At 35.6% G+C, this 15,481-nt stretch overlaps 4 protein-coding genes across 4 annotated transcripts; 3 read left to right on the plus strand and 1 right to left on the minus strand.

Annotated features, from left to right (window-relative positions):
* Positions 1–637: 637 nt before the first annotated feature.
* LOC105117637 (histone H4) lies at positions 638–1,159 on the plus strand. Its single transcript, XM_011015366.1, has one exon. The coding sequence runs from the start codon at positions 698–700 to the stop codon at positions 1,007–1,009; it is 312 nt and encodes a 103-aa protein (XP_011013668.1). The 5' UTR covers positions 638–697; the 3' UTR covers positions 1,010–1,159.
* A 907-nt stretch (positions 1,160–2,066) lies between these two features.
* On the plus strand, positions 2,067–5,674 carry LOC105117638 (peptidyl-prolyl cis-trans isomerase Pin1). The gene is made up of 2 exons (XM_011015367.1): positions 2,067–2,592; positions 5,238–5,674. The coding sequence occupies exons 1-2, from the start codon at positions 2,349–2,351 to the stop codon at positions 5,360–5,362; spliced, it is 369 nt and encodes a 122-aa protein (XP_011013669.1). The 5' UTR covers positions 2,067–2,348; the 3' UTR covers positions 5,363–5,674.
* A 1,635-nt stretch (positions 5,675–7,309) lies between these two features.
* On the plus strand, positions 7,310–7,842 carry LOC105117639 (histone H4). The gene has a single exon (XM_011015369.1). It carries the CDS (start codon positions 7,415–7,417, stop codon positions 7,724–7,726), a length of 312 nt encoding a protein of 103 aa, XP_011013671.1. The 5' UTR covers positions 7,310–7,414; the 3' UTR covers positions 7,727–7,842.
* Positions 7,843–8,272: 430 nt separating this feature from the next.
* LOC105117640 (zinc finger CCCH domain-containing protein 6-like) lies at positions 8,273–12,677 on the minus strand. Its single transcript, XM_011015370.1, has 4 exons — positions 12,221–12,677; positions 10,227–10,436; positions 9,921–10,045; positions 8,273–9,841 (listed from the first exon to the last, which is right to left on the minus strand). Exons 1-4 carry the CDS (start codon positions 12,278–12,280, stop codon positions 8,551–8,553), a joined length of 1,686 nt encoding a protein of 561 aa, XP_011013672.1. The 5' UTR covers positions 12,281–12,677; the 3' UTR covers positions 8,273–8,550.
* Between the last annotated feature and the right edge of the window lie 2,804 nt (positions 12,678–15,481).

Raw genomic sequence — 15,481 nt, forward strand, 5'->3', positions numbered from 1 at the left:
GTCACCTAGCTAGTAAGAATTAATTGGTGGTGCAAACCTATAAGAAGGAGTGTCAATCATTTATTGAAAAATAACTATTTTCTAATTAAAATGGATAATTGTGAAAATCATTAATTGGTTTCCCATCCATCCATTAAAAATTATATTTCAAATGACTCGTTTTTCAGATCATACGCGGTTTTCACGTTAAATTGTTCATAATATTTAGTAGAAGGGCCAAATCAAGAAATAAAATCTTTTTAATGGTGTAATTGATAGAAAAAGTACTTTTAAGTATACAAATAAAATTATTCCAATAATCGGGGGATGAATTTAAAGCTTGCCCATAATCTCAATGCGAGACCTGAAAACCCTCTCATGGGCTCACTCCACGGTCCAATCACAAAACCCATAACATTGTCATGATGTCGAGATTTAAGCGCCCTTCTTAATTTTTTGACTTGCCAAACGCGGCAAAGGCTAAAAAAATCCACTTGCACTCCCCAAGAAAACCACGATCCCGCTCTCATCTTTTCCACCAATAACATTCAAGCACTTAAATCCAACAGCCCAAAACCCAAGCCCTACGCCCCACACGGATCGGTACTTGATCCAACGGCCACCCTTCCACCTATCTCTCAATAAAACAGGCCACAGATCATTACTTCTCAGATAAAAAAAAATCAAGAAATCGAGAGCGAAAAAAGAAGAGGTAAAAATGTCAGGGAGAGGAAAAGGAGGAAAGGGACTGGGAAAGGGAGGAGCCAAGAGGCATCGTAAGGTTCTGCGAGATAACATTCAGGGCATCACCAAGCCTGCGATTCGTCGACTGGCTAGGCGTGGCGGAGTCAAGCGTATCAGTGGGCTTATCTACGAAGAAACCAGAGGTGTCCTCAAGATCTTCCTGGAGAATGTGATTCGTGATGCGGTCACCTACACAGAGCATGCTCGCCGCAAGACAGTGACTGCAATGGATGTTGTATATGCTTTGAAGAGACAGGGCCGTACTTTATATGGTTTTGGTGGTTGATTTAGTGATTCATGTACTGGGTTTATTGGGTCTTAGCTCTTTTAGAACTGGGTTGTGGATAGCTGTATCTCTTGCTACCCAAGTTTCATGTATCTATGTGTTTCTCTTTTAATGCTTGAATGAATGGCTATTAATTTGTGTTTCTGTTTCCCTTCTGCTTCTTATGATTCGCTTCAATTCTGCGAGCCCTCGATGTCTCGTGACAAGGTCGCCAGCCGATCTGTGTGGCTTAATGATGGATACGGGGAAGGAGGTCCTGCCAAGGGAGATTAAGCATGTATTGGTCGAATAAATCAGTGTGATTGAGCCAAAAACATGGCTGAGCTCTAAAGGACAGAGACTAGTCTGTTCAGTGTCTGCTTAGACCCTGTTGGAATTTGATTACTGTTTTTGTGATTTTGGATGTTAATATTAAAAATAAACAAATAAATTTCAAAAGACAAAAAATATTCTAATATATTTAAAAAACAAAAAAATAATTTCTATCACATTTACCGACTCCATGTAATTTTTCTTATAGAAGCCGATGCTGCATGTATTTCCAATCATGACAAGAGAATTATTCCACGGCCCAACCAGGTCCGAGCTCGACATCCAAGAAATAGTATCATCGTAGGCCCAGCCCATGAACCACTAGACTGTCCATTTCCTCATTCACTACACTAATTTTACATTAAAAGAAAAACTTTTTTGCACTCTGATCTTGGTATTTTCAACACTTACAATTCAATTACAAAACAATTTTTTTTAACATTTTGGCTTCTAGACGTTGAAATTAAAGAAAGAAAGTCATTGGAAAAAAAAAGAAAATAAATATTTTTTCTATCATGTTTTAACAAGAAAAAAAAAAATAGTATTAATGGACTCTTTGCATAAAAGAAGTTTGGTTTGATTAAGTTTTTAAAAGAATTGAAGATTTATTATTATTATTATTTCTGCTGCTGCGATTTTATAAATACATTTTATTTTTATAATATCTTAAGCTAGCTTATCAATTTATTAATTAACAGTGTTTTATTAAAGCTAACCTAATTAACGCGTCTCAAGAGACATCCCTTACATCGGGCAAAAGCTAGAAGATAACCTATGGCTGTATGACATCAAAGCCACAAGGCACTATAAACCCAAGACGGATATAAAGAGAAAAAACCCTACAAAGAGGAAAAAGCACTGCTCTCACACACACAAAATCAAACTCAAAAGAGCAGCAAAAATAGATTCAGATCGAAAGAGAAAGAAAGATTCGATCTCACAAGAAGATCGAAACCGAGCACAAACATCCAAGCCAAAGCACAAAGAAACCCACAAAGAGAGCGAAAAGCACAAGAAGAGACCTAAAATGGCATCATCTGCATCAGGGACTCAAGTTCGAGCATCACACATCCTAATAAAACACGAGGGTTCAAGAAGGAAGGCATCATGGAAAGACCCAGAAGGTCGTGTGATAAAAAACACGACAAGGGACAGTGCTATTTCTCAACTCAAAGCAATTAGAGAGGATATTGTTTCTGGAAAAGCTAAGTTTGAGGATGTCGCTTCTAGAATCTCTGATTGTAGCTCTGCTAAACGTGGCGGCGATCTCGGTTAGTTCTTTTTCATGTTTTTTTTTGCAAGATATTTTTTTGGGTTGCTTTACTTTTAGTTATTGAATGAATTGTAATTTGGAGATTTTAGCTCTTAGGGGTGTTGTGGTTAGATTTTTGAATGGGGATGTTTCTTTGGCTTTAAGTTTGGAATATCTGTGCATCGTTTGATGGGATATAAGGTTTTTTGTTTGTATTGGGTATGTATGAAGTGGGTAGTGGTTATTTTCTTGGTTAGTGCTAGTTGGTGAATTTGGTTTTACTCGAAGATTAAGTACGTTGAGGTTATTGGAATTTAGTGTTCCGAGGTGAAAATTATTTGTTGGTGACATTAGTTACCGGGATGAATTTTTGTATTCTGCAGTGAAATTAGTTACTCGGGCCAATTTTGTGCCATGCTGTTATTAAAGTGCTTAACTCCTTGCTTTTGACGGTAGAATTGTTTGATATAGAAAATCTAGTCTCTACACCACTGATGTAATCGGTGGTTATTATGGTTGTATTAAATGGCTGATAGTTGAATTTTGTGCTTGTATGTACCTTTGGTAAAGGCTGGATTAAGCAAGATGATCCAACACTTGTTCACTTGTGGAGCTGCTATGATTCCTTTTGAGAAAGTTGTTAATCGTTTTGCTTTATGACACTCTTTATTAAAACGAACATAATTTGAAACAAATTGAGTCGATATTCATGCACTTTGGTTCAAAGCATCCATGGGATTGCTTTTGCATCAACATATTTGAGATAGCTAATGATGAAGTGATCAATTTAATAGATGATAATGAGGGAAGTACTTGATGAAATGTCTGGAAAGAGTACAATGCTTTCATTGCTGATCTTTAAACCTCCAAGCTCATGCTTTGTGGTTACTTTAAGGTGTCATCAAACCTAGATGCGTTCTGCAGAATAGCATGTGCATTGTATATTGATTCTTTCTTTGTGTGATAATGGCTTATGTTGCTTAACATACTGGATAAATTCACGAACTGGTCTCCAGAGACCTATTTCACAACATTTGCAAACATTCCATGTTTTCACTCTTTCTTTTTCTCAAGTATCTGAACCTGGACTTCACCTCTTTGGTGTATTAATTCAATTACGTAATGGTTTTGGAAAAATCAGGGAAAGGATTAAGAGAGAACCTTCAAGCAAAGAATATGTACTAGGTTCTTAATATATTTCTTTCAGGACATTTAATCTACTCTTTACTAAACTAGAACTCTGCTCAATCCCAAAAGAAATCTAAGCCTTAATACCAAATTAGTTCTGCATTTGTTGTGAGATGAGTAACATTAAGCTTGTACATATGTGACAGAACATAGTACAATAAAATTTGTTTACACTGACACTTTATAGGAAGCTGCATAAACAATTTCAAAGAAATTGAACCAAGAAGGTTGTTCTTCTGTTTGACTTACAGCATCTATGGAATTTCTGTTGCATTAACACATTTGAGATAACTAGACATGAACTTTTAAATTCAATAAATGAGAACAAGGATTGCTTGGTAATAGAAGTCTTCAAATACTATGATGCCTTTACAATGAGAGTATACCTCTAAGCTTGTTGTTTGCAGTTGCTTTTAAATTTTATTAAATGATGTATTTTTTGGGAACGCATGCTCACCTCTTGATTTGTCACGTAGCTCACAGTTTTAGATTGATAGATTCCTGGTTTAGCCATGATTAACTAGGTGTGACCATGTTTTTGTGAGCCACATTTTCTTTCTCTTTCCTGCCTCTAGGAGCAGAACAAGAAGTTCATCTCTGTTGTGGTTAATTATGTGTTACCCTGCTCTTAGTACGCCGTTTCCATTGCCACTGCAGTTGTCAGTATGAATTTGATCAGGTTACGTTCATAAAATTTGTGTATTTGATAAACTATCAAGTGTACAAGGGTAAATGCCACCTTTTGCCACTATACTCTTGTTTTTCCCAAGACTTTTGCCTGTGCACAAGTTTATTTGTATGGATTCTGTCTTTTTAACTTGTGATTCTGTTAAGGACTGTCTTTTTGTCTAACTCTGTTAGTTTGAGTGCCATGTGTTGGTCAATCATTCACTGAACTACGAGAAAATGATGATGTGTGGAATTAAAAAAAAAAGCAAAAAGAAAGAAAAGAACAAAAAGAAACATGTTTTCTTAAATTATTAGAACCTAATCCATAAAAAACAATTCAGTTTCTTCTTTTTAGACCAAAGAACGACCTTTAATTGAGACAGACGAGGAATTCTACTAGATAATCATCTATTTTCTACCAAGCTCAAAGCTTTAACTCCACCCTGCCCAATTAAGCTTTTGTTCAGCTTTATGGTGGCTAGGTAACCACCAGTGTTCAAATGGATACTAGGTCATCATATCAAATTTGTTGAAACGAGCTTGATGTATTTGCGACCTTAGCAACATGTGTGTGCGGGCATGTCTGATGAGAACAAAGCTAAGAGAGTTTTATTATTTGTTGGGAAGCCTTATAATCTTCAAGATGTGATCTTTGCAATATTATTGCCTCCTGGATTTTGTAAACATAATTGCTGATATTTTAGTTTCGACTTAGATTATATCTTTTTGGTTATATATAGTTTTATCTTGTATCATCTCATCATCAAATGTATTTCTAAATAAAACTCCATGTTAATATTTCTACAGGGCCCTTCGGTCGAGGCCAGATGCAGAAGCCTTTTGAAGAGACCACCTTCTCTCTTAAGGTTGGTGAGATAAGTGACATAGTGGATACTGACAGTGGAGTTCACATCATCTTGAGGACTGGCTAATCATGCAGGGAGATCATGGCGTGTATTGAAACAAATACTCGATGTACTTCGTAAACATATTCAAGCATTTACAGGATTGGTTTTGCTTTCATTTAATTCCACAATGATCACATAGTGGTCCTACCTGTCTGGTCATTCTTATTGTGTTGAATTGGTTCTTGACTCATTAAGGCATCATCCCCTGACTCAGGTCAGGCTCGTATGCTTGGGATTGTATTGCTGCTGAATGACTTCTGGGTGTGCTTTGGGTGAAATTTAACAGACTCTCTAATAATAGCTTCATTGGAATGAATGGATCCCACAGATAATTTTATATTTAACTAGTTGATAGGTTCATGCCCTGAGTAGAGGTTATCAACAAGAAAGACATGGATAAATAGCAGTAAAAGATTGCAGTGGTTACAATGAGTTCTGGTGTTGTTTCTGTCGAAGGACGGCTTGGCCTTCCAATGCTAAATTATCATTTCAACGAGTCTTATTCTGTTGGTTATGCTATGTATGTTAATCATCCTCTTGGCCCTCCAGGGCTAAATCATCAATTCAGGGGTTATTATTATCTTGTGGAGATTTTTCTTATGTTTATAATGATGTAATTTTATTTTATTTTTTAAAAATTATTGCAACGAAACTAAAAGGTTGATAGTGTCCTAATAAATAATAATAATTTTTTATTGATTCAAATGAAAGGTGGAGACAGAAAGCTAAATAAAAATGTATATTACGGCATTTGATATGGGAAGCTCTTTAATATTTTAATTTAATTATATAATAATAAAATTGTTTTTTATTAAAAAGGAAATAATTTAAACTCTTCGAAAAAAAATTATAGTATAATTAGACTGCCACTATACTAATAGAAGAAAAGAAACAAATGGACCTGGTTCTGTGTTGTCCGCACTAACTTTCAACGACTTGCATGTTGAACTTCTCATTAAAAAAAAAAAAAAACCCTTTTTAAAATGAAAAAAACCCTATTTAAAATGCTATTTAGCTAGGATCACTAATGTTTTAAGTGTAAAAATACCTTCTTCTTCTTCTTCTTTGTCTAACAGCACAATACGCTAGCATATAGTAGAATAAAAGCATCATGAAGCTGAAAAAATTGAAAATTTAAATGGATTTTTTATTTTATTTTTTTTCTTTCGTTGCATGGTTTTAAAGACCCAAAAGGTAAAATAAGTTTACGTAAAAGCTAAACTAGTATAGATTAAAATAATAATAATAAAATTATAAGAATTATAATTTAATTAATTAGGTTTTGGATTTATTTTTTAAAAGTTATTGATTTAAGTTTTACAAACTCATCTGAAAACTTAAATAATTATAAATTTTAAAATTTATAAAAGTTAAACTAGTCATTAATTTTAAGATAATAAATTAATTAAGATATACAAGCTGACCCAAATATTTAAATTAATAAAAAAAAAATTGACTTAACTTGGTACAATTAAAAATTTAAATTGACTTATAATTTAATTAAAAATTTATAAAAAAATTAATTTTTTTATAAAAATTATTTTTCTAGATATTCAAATTAATAATCTTAATAAGCAAACCAAACCTTATACTAAATCAAGTTTTATATAACTTCTCATTTAAGTGTCGTAACAGCACAATCGAACTAGTGGATGCTTGAATAAATAATCAAAGGAGGCAAAACTCCACGCTGGCAATCCTATATCCTGTTTATCTTCGTATCCGTTAGATCGTTTCGAACAAACGGTTATTACAAAAGCACCCGCTTGACGCGGATTAAACAATGGATAGAACATAATCCTACGGATATTACAAAAAGAAGGCAGCCATGCTGGCAATCTCAGGCGTCCTTTAAACATCATTAAAACATCCGTCAGATGATAACCAACTAACGGTGGACATTACACTCAAATCCGCCAAAACAACTGCCTTTTTCTGAAGAGCTCTGCCTCCTATAAATTCCCGGCCAAACCACTCTCTACAAATCACCATTCAAGCCCATAAAAAAAGAGAAAAAGCTCTCCCCTCTTTGATTTTCCGAGAAAATACTCAAGTTTTGCAGGAAAGTTTGCGAGGATGTCGGGAAGAGGAAAGGGCGGAAAGGGGCTGGGAAAGGGAGGTGCAAAGAGGCACAGGAAGGTGTTGAGAGATAACATCCAAGGAATCACAAAGCCAGCAATTAGAAGGCTAGCAAGAAGAGGAGGTGTGAAGAGAATTAGTGGGCTGATCTACGAGGAAACTAGAGGGGTTTTGAAGATCTTCCTTGAGAATGTGATTCGTGATGCTGTTACTTACACAGAGCATGCTAGAAGAAAGACTGTCACCGCCATGGATGTTGTCTATGCTCTTAAGAGGCAAGGTCGTACTTTGTATGGGTTTGGGGGTTAGGATTTATCGGCTCTACTATTTTGTTTGTATTGATTTCATTTGCGTAGGAATTTAGATCTTCTATGGGCTGGAATTGAAAAATAGGATCTGTAATTGAAACAATTTATCAATACTGATTCGGCTGTAGCCATTTTACGCCAAAATTGTTTGCTTCATTTCAATTCTTTTTGGATTTGATGCTATAAAAAGCTCCGGTAAGTGGTTTCTTTTGAGATTTGAGAAATTGGGCTACGAGGGTTTATGAGAAAGAATCAACAATTCTTTGGTCTGACATAAAAGAGTCATTGGTGTAGTGTAGTCAAGCTGCTCGATGTTTGGTCTTTGAATGGTTTTGATTGAAGAGGACCGGTGTGGTGGGGCATGGAGGGATAGGCCCGTACAAAAAATATAAACTATTTAAATAATTAAACAATTTTTTGTATATGATTTGATAAAAAATAGATACTACAATATCAAACTATTTATCAAACAAATATATGAATTTTTTATTTTAACCCACAACCAGTGTCATTTCACCATTTAAAATAGAAAACTTGAGTAAAAACGCTAAATCTAGGCTCTGTGCCAAGTCGATCTCTCAATAGGTCTTATACCATGTACATGTTGTAGATGCAGTGGTTGATGTGAAAATTAATTGCAAAACCCATCTGATTTGATAAATAAATAAATAAATAAAGGAAAATCCATTTGGCGACGCCAGGTCATTAGCTCATTTTCTTTTCTTGACAAAACCAACATCAACAGCAAAATCGTGATCAGAATTGATTTATGGGTTTAAGTTCTCGTGTTCATAGCTCTGGTCCTAGTTAATGCAAAGGGCCAGGTCAAGTCCTCCCAGCAGTGATTTCCCCACTAAATTTCATTCTCTTTGCGACTTGGAGCTTCGAATCACTACTGCCAGTCTGAAACTGGAATGACATATCATGCTGGAAAGGGCAATCAGAGCCGTTCCGGCATCCCTTGGGAGTTTTAAAATACATGCAAGGCTTCTGAAACTTGGGCTTCAATTCTCTGTTTTTCGAGTTTTGTATCGATTCCGGGTTTTGAGTGTGATTATAATAATGACTTCCATTATGGAATAGATTTCGATCCTTCATTTCTTTCTTTGCCGTTCCATGTTCCTTTATGAGGTTCTTAATGTAGCTCACATCCTTCACAAGGTTAGTTTTCTTTCCTCCTTGAGGAACACTGATGGGCTGTTTAGGCTTCTTAACCAGAGTGGGTTTCACCGAATCAAACATTGGGTTGGGATGGATGTCTTTGAAATAAGATATTTGGGGTGTTTTTGATTCTGCAGGCACAAGGCTTGGTGTCGTTTGCATTGAATTAGATGCAGAAAACAAGTTCCCAACTGGTGGCCTAGGTGCTGAGACTTTGCCAGGTTCCTGAATGGGCACAGGAATAGGTGAAGCAACTCCTAATCCAGTTGCTGGAACAGCATCCTGAAGCATAGAAGTTCTAGTTACTGTCGTTTGTACCTGACTAAGTTGATGGTGCAAGCTTCCATCATAAGGCATTGATGGAAAATGCACTGCGGGTTTTGGACAGGGGATGGGAATCTGACCCATTGGCTTTGACCAGGGCAACTCCTTACTAGGTAGGTGCTGCAAGTTTCCATTAGCAGGGGATGGTGCTGAAACCATGGCAGGTTTTGCATACAATGGGGACCTGGAACTGGAAACTGGCCTAGATGTAACAGGAAGTGTTTGACTGCCACTGATAAGTTTGTCAACCATTTTTGGGTCGCTAAAGATTTTAGCAAGTAAATCAGTGTCAATCAAGCCTCCCTGCTCCTTGCTTTTTATGATAGCAGTAACAGCAGCAGAAGCTGCTGTGATTGGATGAGTACCTGGATCAGGCAATCTTCCAAGTTCTGGTTTTTGACTTGCAGGTGGATTTAGAGCAGGGGTGTTGCTCTTTGAAGAGTTCAGGATTCCAGATGACAATAAAACTGGTGGCAATGCTGGTGACAGGGAAGTTGTGGGGTTTTTTAGTGGTTCTGTCAAAGCAGCTGGCATTTCTGCAGCTTCCTCTTCTTCAACAGGAATGAGAGGGATAATTGGAGTGAGGCTATCATCATAATTTTCCTCTTCCACGTCTAAAGAAACAGCAGGGCTACATGGAAAAGAATGCGAGGCCTAGTCAGATGAAGATGATTTACAGAATCTTGGTTTGCAAAAATAAGAAATTTTACCTGGGAGGAACAGAAGAAGGGCGTGGATAAACTGCTTCAAGAATTCTCATTTCCCTCAGTTTTTGAGCCTCTGACTCCTGGCTTTCTTCTCCATCCGTGACACGCCAGTTGTAATTCACAACAAACTGTTTTTAGAAGAGAAAAGCCAGCAGTTGGGGTTTTAATAATTCAATCACTTGACACCACATTCTACATCCTAAAGGTCTAATGACATTAAGTTATCACATCACGATGTCACCACATGGTGCATAAGAAACAGCATATTTATGCAAGTAGAAGGGAAAATAACTGAGAAAATCTGCTTACGTTGGGGGGGCACTTCCATTGAACCCTAGGAATGCAGGATAATTCCTTTATGTATGGATTCAAAAAATGAGTGCCTTCAAATCCAGGGGGAAGGTCATTTGAATCCTTCCTGCTTGAAATCGGCAAAAGCCGTGATGCATTTTTCTGAAGAAGATCTTGGACCTGTCCACCAACTTCTGAAGGACAATCTTCGGATAGAAACAGCCTCACCTATTAAACATCAGAAACAAGTTCATAACAAGAAATAAATACCCAGTAACATTTAGAAACCCTATTTCATTACATTAACATAAAAGGGAATCATCTAGGGGCACTCAAAAAACTGAGAGCAGGATAAACTGCTTAAAAAATATTTAGAAGACTGCAGACAGTTATCAGAACAGGTAAAAACTAGGGCACCAGTAAATTCTCAAACGACTATGATATGACCTAGAAAAGAACACTGTCATGGAGAAAATCTAATTGTCAACAAAAGCATTATGGCAGTGTGAACAAGCAACGTTCATACAAATCCAAACTAAATGAACCACCTAATAAAATCGCATTAGCAACATTAACTTGGTTCACAAGATCCTGAATACACACTACAAACCTGGATGCTTTTTCACCCCAATCAACCCCTGCTATTTTGACAAATGAGCACACTCAATTATGAAAACATAAATGACTGGACGCACTAGACAATCGGTTCCGATTATATTGTTTGCAGTTCTTCTCTCATACTATAATTGAAAAATCATAGATCAGAAATCAAATCTCCAGCAACTAATCCACTTATATATTAAGAGCATTTTAAAAAGGTTCCACACCTCCAAATATTTCCAATGGTCCTATGAAGCATCTCAATAGTGCTTGCTAATGATCTACAAGAAAATTCAATTCAGATTCAAATGGTGCAAATGAGTGAGCAATTTGTAGATCAAAGAAAGGAGTTTGGTTAAGGACTTCAGACACAATGCCCAACTACATCAATAATAGATGAGAGGAACAATATTTACCCCTCCAGATGCAAAAGGTAGCCTTCATCTCCACTTGCAACCTAAAATTATAGGTTTTATGGTACACTCTTCCCATGCACTACAAACTATCAGGACTGAGAGAGATTCTGATGCAATCATGCAAAACCAATTTCTACAAGGAGAAGTTTAGGACACCTGATTCTTGCAGCCTATACCACATTACAGACATGAATTTGTACATTGGAAAGGCCCTCCAAATGTGTTGATTATAATAAATTGACATTAATTCACAGGAAACACCAATCGAAACCATTTTGAACTCAAAACTAAAACCTTATCAAACATGCCGTGATGTATCACTAAGCAAAAGAACTGAAACATAAATTCAAACCAAAGTACAGAAAAGCAGAGCTCGAGTATTTCCACATTCTCTTTTACCATTTCATCATGTTAGAGCTGACTGGATTATTTTCATCTGTTTGTGCCGAAGTGCAGCATAAGCATTTAATTTTAGGATGGATTAACAATCTGAGAGATCAAAAAAATAAATTCTTGTCTCCTAGAACAATTATTTACCTATCATCTTTGTTTCTTCCTAATAAGTCGAGTGTGTTTTATGGCTAACAGGATTACTTAACTAACCATCCTCTCCTTTTCCAGTTCTTATGCATTTTTCTTCATTCCTTTTCAACAAAGTTAGTATCTTTTATCACATGAAAGATTGCAATTAAGGCCATTTTTTTCGATTCTGACAAGATTGTGTACTTCAACTGAGTGCTTGAAGGGGATGTAGCATCAAAGAACAGTTCTTCAAGCAACACCCTTCCTCTAATGCTGCAATCAGATCCAATACCCTTAATTCCTTCAGGGGCTGTATCATCAGATCCCCATTAAAGCAGATCATTATCTCATTAACTAATTAAGATAACACTATTACACACATCCAGATATTAATCGCTTGCTGTATCAGATTTAAATTTGGACTATATGAGAAATGAAAGAAGAAAAAGATTAATAAAATAATTACAGGTATACCTGACAAAGATAAAGACCTGGTGCCCACGAAACCCTGTTTGATTTCCTCGATCGCTTCATATCACTAAATCTAAAATCCTTTTCTCTTCAAATCAAATCAAATCAAATTTTATCAACTATTTTTCGATTTCAGTAATAGTAACTGACACGGTTTAATCAGATTCTTTTTTTTCAGATTTCAAAAACAAATAGCCAACACGTCGATATTTTTTTTTGAACAAATTCTATGATGATTTTCGCGAAAGAAGAAGATATATATACATATACAAGACAGACGCGTCTGTAGAAGGAAGCGGGAGAGGAGGAGAGCAGATGGATATAAGGAGGAATCAACCCGCCAGAGAGGACGGTGCTTATCGGTCCGGGCTTGGGGCTTGGCCTGGACTGGCTTACTTTTTTTAACCTAATTAGACGGTAGATCAAGGCAAGTCTAGGATAACGGAGCAGCCAAGTTAATTTAAATTAACTCTATTTTATTTTATTTTAAAAAATTAATGGGTTTTAATTGGTTTTTCTCGAACAGAACAAATTTTAAGACCATGTTACACCAGCCCCTTTTCTTTTTTATTTATTAAAACCCTATTTATAACTATTTTCTTTTTGAAAGATTAGACATCGCATATAAAGGTGGCACGTGGTGATGAGTTGGTGGCTAATAATTGGTCCACTATGTCTGCTCTTATCTTTTCTTTTGTTTGATTTTGACTTTCCGAATTTATTAATAATCGCCATGTATCTTTATTCCTGGCTGACTCCACACGTCAGAATTTTATTCTTGCCTCGTTAATACTCAATTATGTGAAAGCTTACTCTTGCTAAACTAAATATTATGATAATAATCGTACGCGAACCCAAACTTGAAGTTATGCTCTTGAGTTGGCAGTCATTAAAGTATATTTTGGAGAGTTAATTATAGTTTAATCTTTGTTGTATACCAAAATTAATCAATTGTTTCCATTGTAGTCTTGATTTAGTATTATTTTTCTTAAAGAATAGTATTTTCTTTCATGAATGAATTTTTCAACAAAAAAAAAGTCGTCTCTAATTTTATAAAATAAAAAATTTAATAAATGATAAAGATAATTAAATTTAAAATATTGAGATTAAATATATAATTTTTAAAAAATAAAAAATAATCAATAAATCTTTCAAATCACGTAAATAATCTCAATTTTAATATTTTTTTCAGTATTAAAATTGGTATTCTAAATAATATCTGAAATAGTTTGTTCACATTCCAACTAATTTTATATATTTTAAAATTAATAATTATATCAATTTATGGTGAACTCAAAATTTATGGTATTTAAATTATAGAATTTTATATAATAAATTTGGAACTTATTGACTAATTGAGTTATATTTTTTTTTAAATTAATTTAATTTTTATGATTTAAATAAATAGTTTTTGTCCATTATTTTTCTTAATATTATCCCTTTTCTCCTTGTATGACTCAAAATCAAAATTAATTAACATGGAAAAGGGTCAAGAGAATCACAATTACATTTTAATAATTATTTTTATGTATTTTCTTTCCAATAAAGCTCCTTGACCGACCGGGTACGTGAGCATGGAGTGAGGCGTCACTTGGGGGAGAATTTTCCTTAAACAAGGGCGTAATTGGAGGCCTAATTGTGATTTCCAAATTGGACGGTTCATTTCCGGGAGCTTTCTTAGACTGAAAAAACCATGCTAGACCATCGGAAGCCCAATCCCGGAGCCTGGAAATTTAACTTCAGGCGCTGTTGATCGGATTTGATGCTAATTTCTTCTAAGATTGAGATAGCAACAGTGAATTATGTGTTTTCCTCGCATATGGAAAAGCTTATGGATATTTGAAGACCATGATCTGTCATTAATTATGTACTGGGCCAGCTGATGAGCCTGACACTGTAAACAGTCGATCATCACGAGCCTAACCCTAATCAACATCATGAGCCTATCACTATTTTAGTTACAAGTATCATCAGACTGGCACTGTGAGACTGCCATCTTACCAGGCGCAACCATTCATTGAACTTTTTTTTCCTAAAAAACGTGTATAGGGCTTCGAATATTCACAATATTACATTAAACATATGGTACGGATTGAAGCAATCGATATATGAAAGGATCGAGGATCAAATGATTTTAGTTACCATGTACATCCATGCTAATTAAATGATAAATAAAAAAGAATTTGAAAGTTCTACATCCAAAGTTAAAGAATCATGTCGACAATTTACGAGCTGTCTTCCTCCACCTTGACAACCCCTCCCCCCCCCCTTGTTCGTCCTTTTGATGAAACGCTCAAGCTTACGTGACAATTATTTTATTGTTGATCCTTCAACACTGCACCGTGAGCTTGAATCCACCTTCAAATCTCTTGACACGTCTCTATGAACATCAAACTTCTCTAGATTCAACTGGTTTTTGAAACGCTCGAGCTTACGTGACAATTTTCCTACTGTTGATCCTTCGCTGCGCCGTGAGCTTGAATACACCTGAAAATCTCTTGACACGTCTCTATGAACATCAAACTTCTCTAAAGTCAACTGGTTTTTGATTCTCTGAGGAAGTTTTTCATACAATTCCAAGATGGCTCCCCAGAGTTCCTCCCGTGTTTCTTTTTCTCCATCGGCCTCCATTGTGGTTGCAGGTGCATGTTGGTCTGCTGATCTCTCTTCAGGACCACAAGTTTGTCGTCCCATATTGTCTGAGTTCACAGTACTGAATGAGGTTTGATCAGGCTGTGATGAGTAGTACTCCTGGTAGTAGCTGTTAAAGGGTCTTGTTGGCTAAGGAAAATCAATCGTCTTGTATGGTATGATTAGAAGGTATTGGGATGGCCCTGCAAGCATATATACTGCAAGGTATTGAGAAGGCATTTCATAGGTCAAACGTTTTTAACTCTGAAATAGAGTGAAATGATGAAGAAATGGTCATCCTATTTTTAATTATCATTGGTATAGCAAGCACCATGAATCTAAGTTGACACCTTCCATGCAAACACACACGACAAACAGCAATGAATTTCAAAGGGATTTTGCTAAATTGTGTTCTAGTTCGTTTTAGAAACACATATATAATTCTTAAATTCGAAAGTTCTTCTACACCAATACGACACTATTTTTACTCTCTTTTTTTCATGTGGATCGGTTATGAAGAATCAAATTTGTTTTTCATGTCCTATCTTTCTTCTTCTTCTTCTTTTTCTTTTTCTTGTAAGAGCTCTTCTCTTGTTTTTAATTAATTATCATTTTTTCATATTGTTTTAATAT

The sequence above is a fragment of the Populus euphratica genome, unplaced genomic scaffold (assembly GCF_000495115.2).
Source record: "Populus euphratica unplaced genomic scaffold, PopEup_1.0 scaffold2741.1, whole genome shotgun sequence".
In the NCBI taxonomy this organism is placed as follows: domain Eukaryota; kingdom Viridiplantae; phylum Streptophyta; class Magnoliopsida; order Malpighiales; family Salicaceae; genus Populus; species Populus euphratica.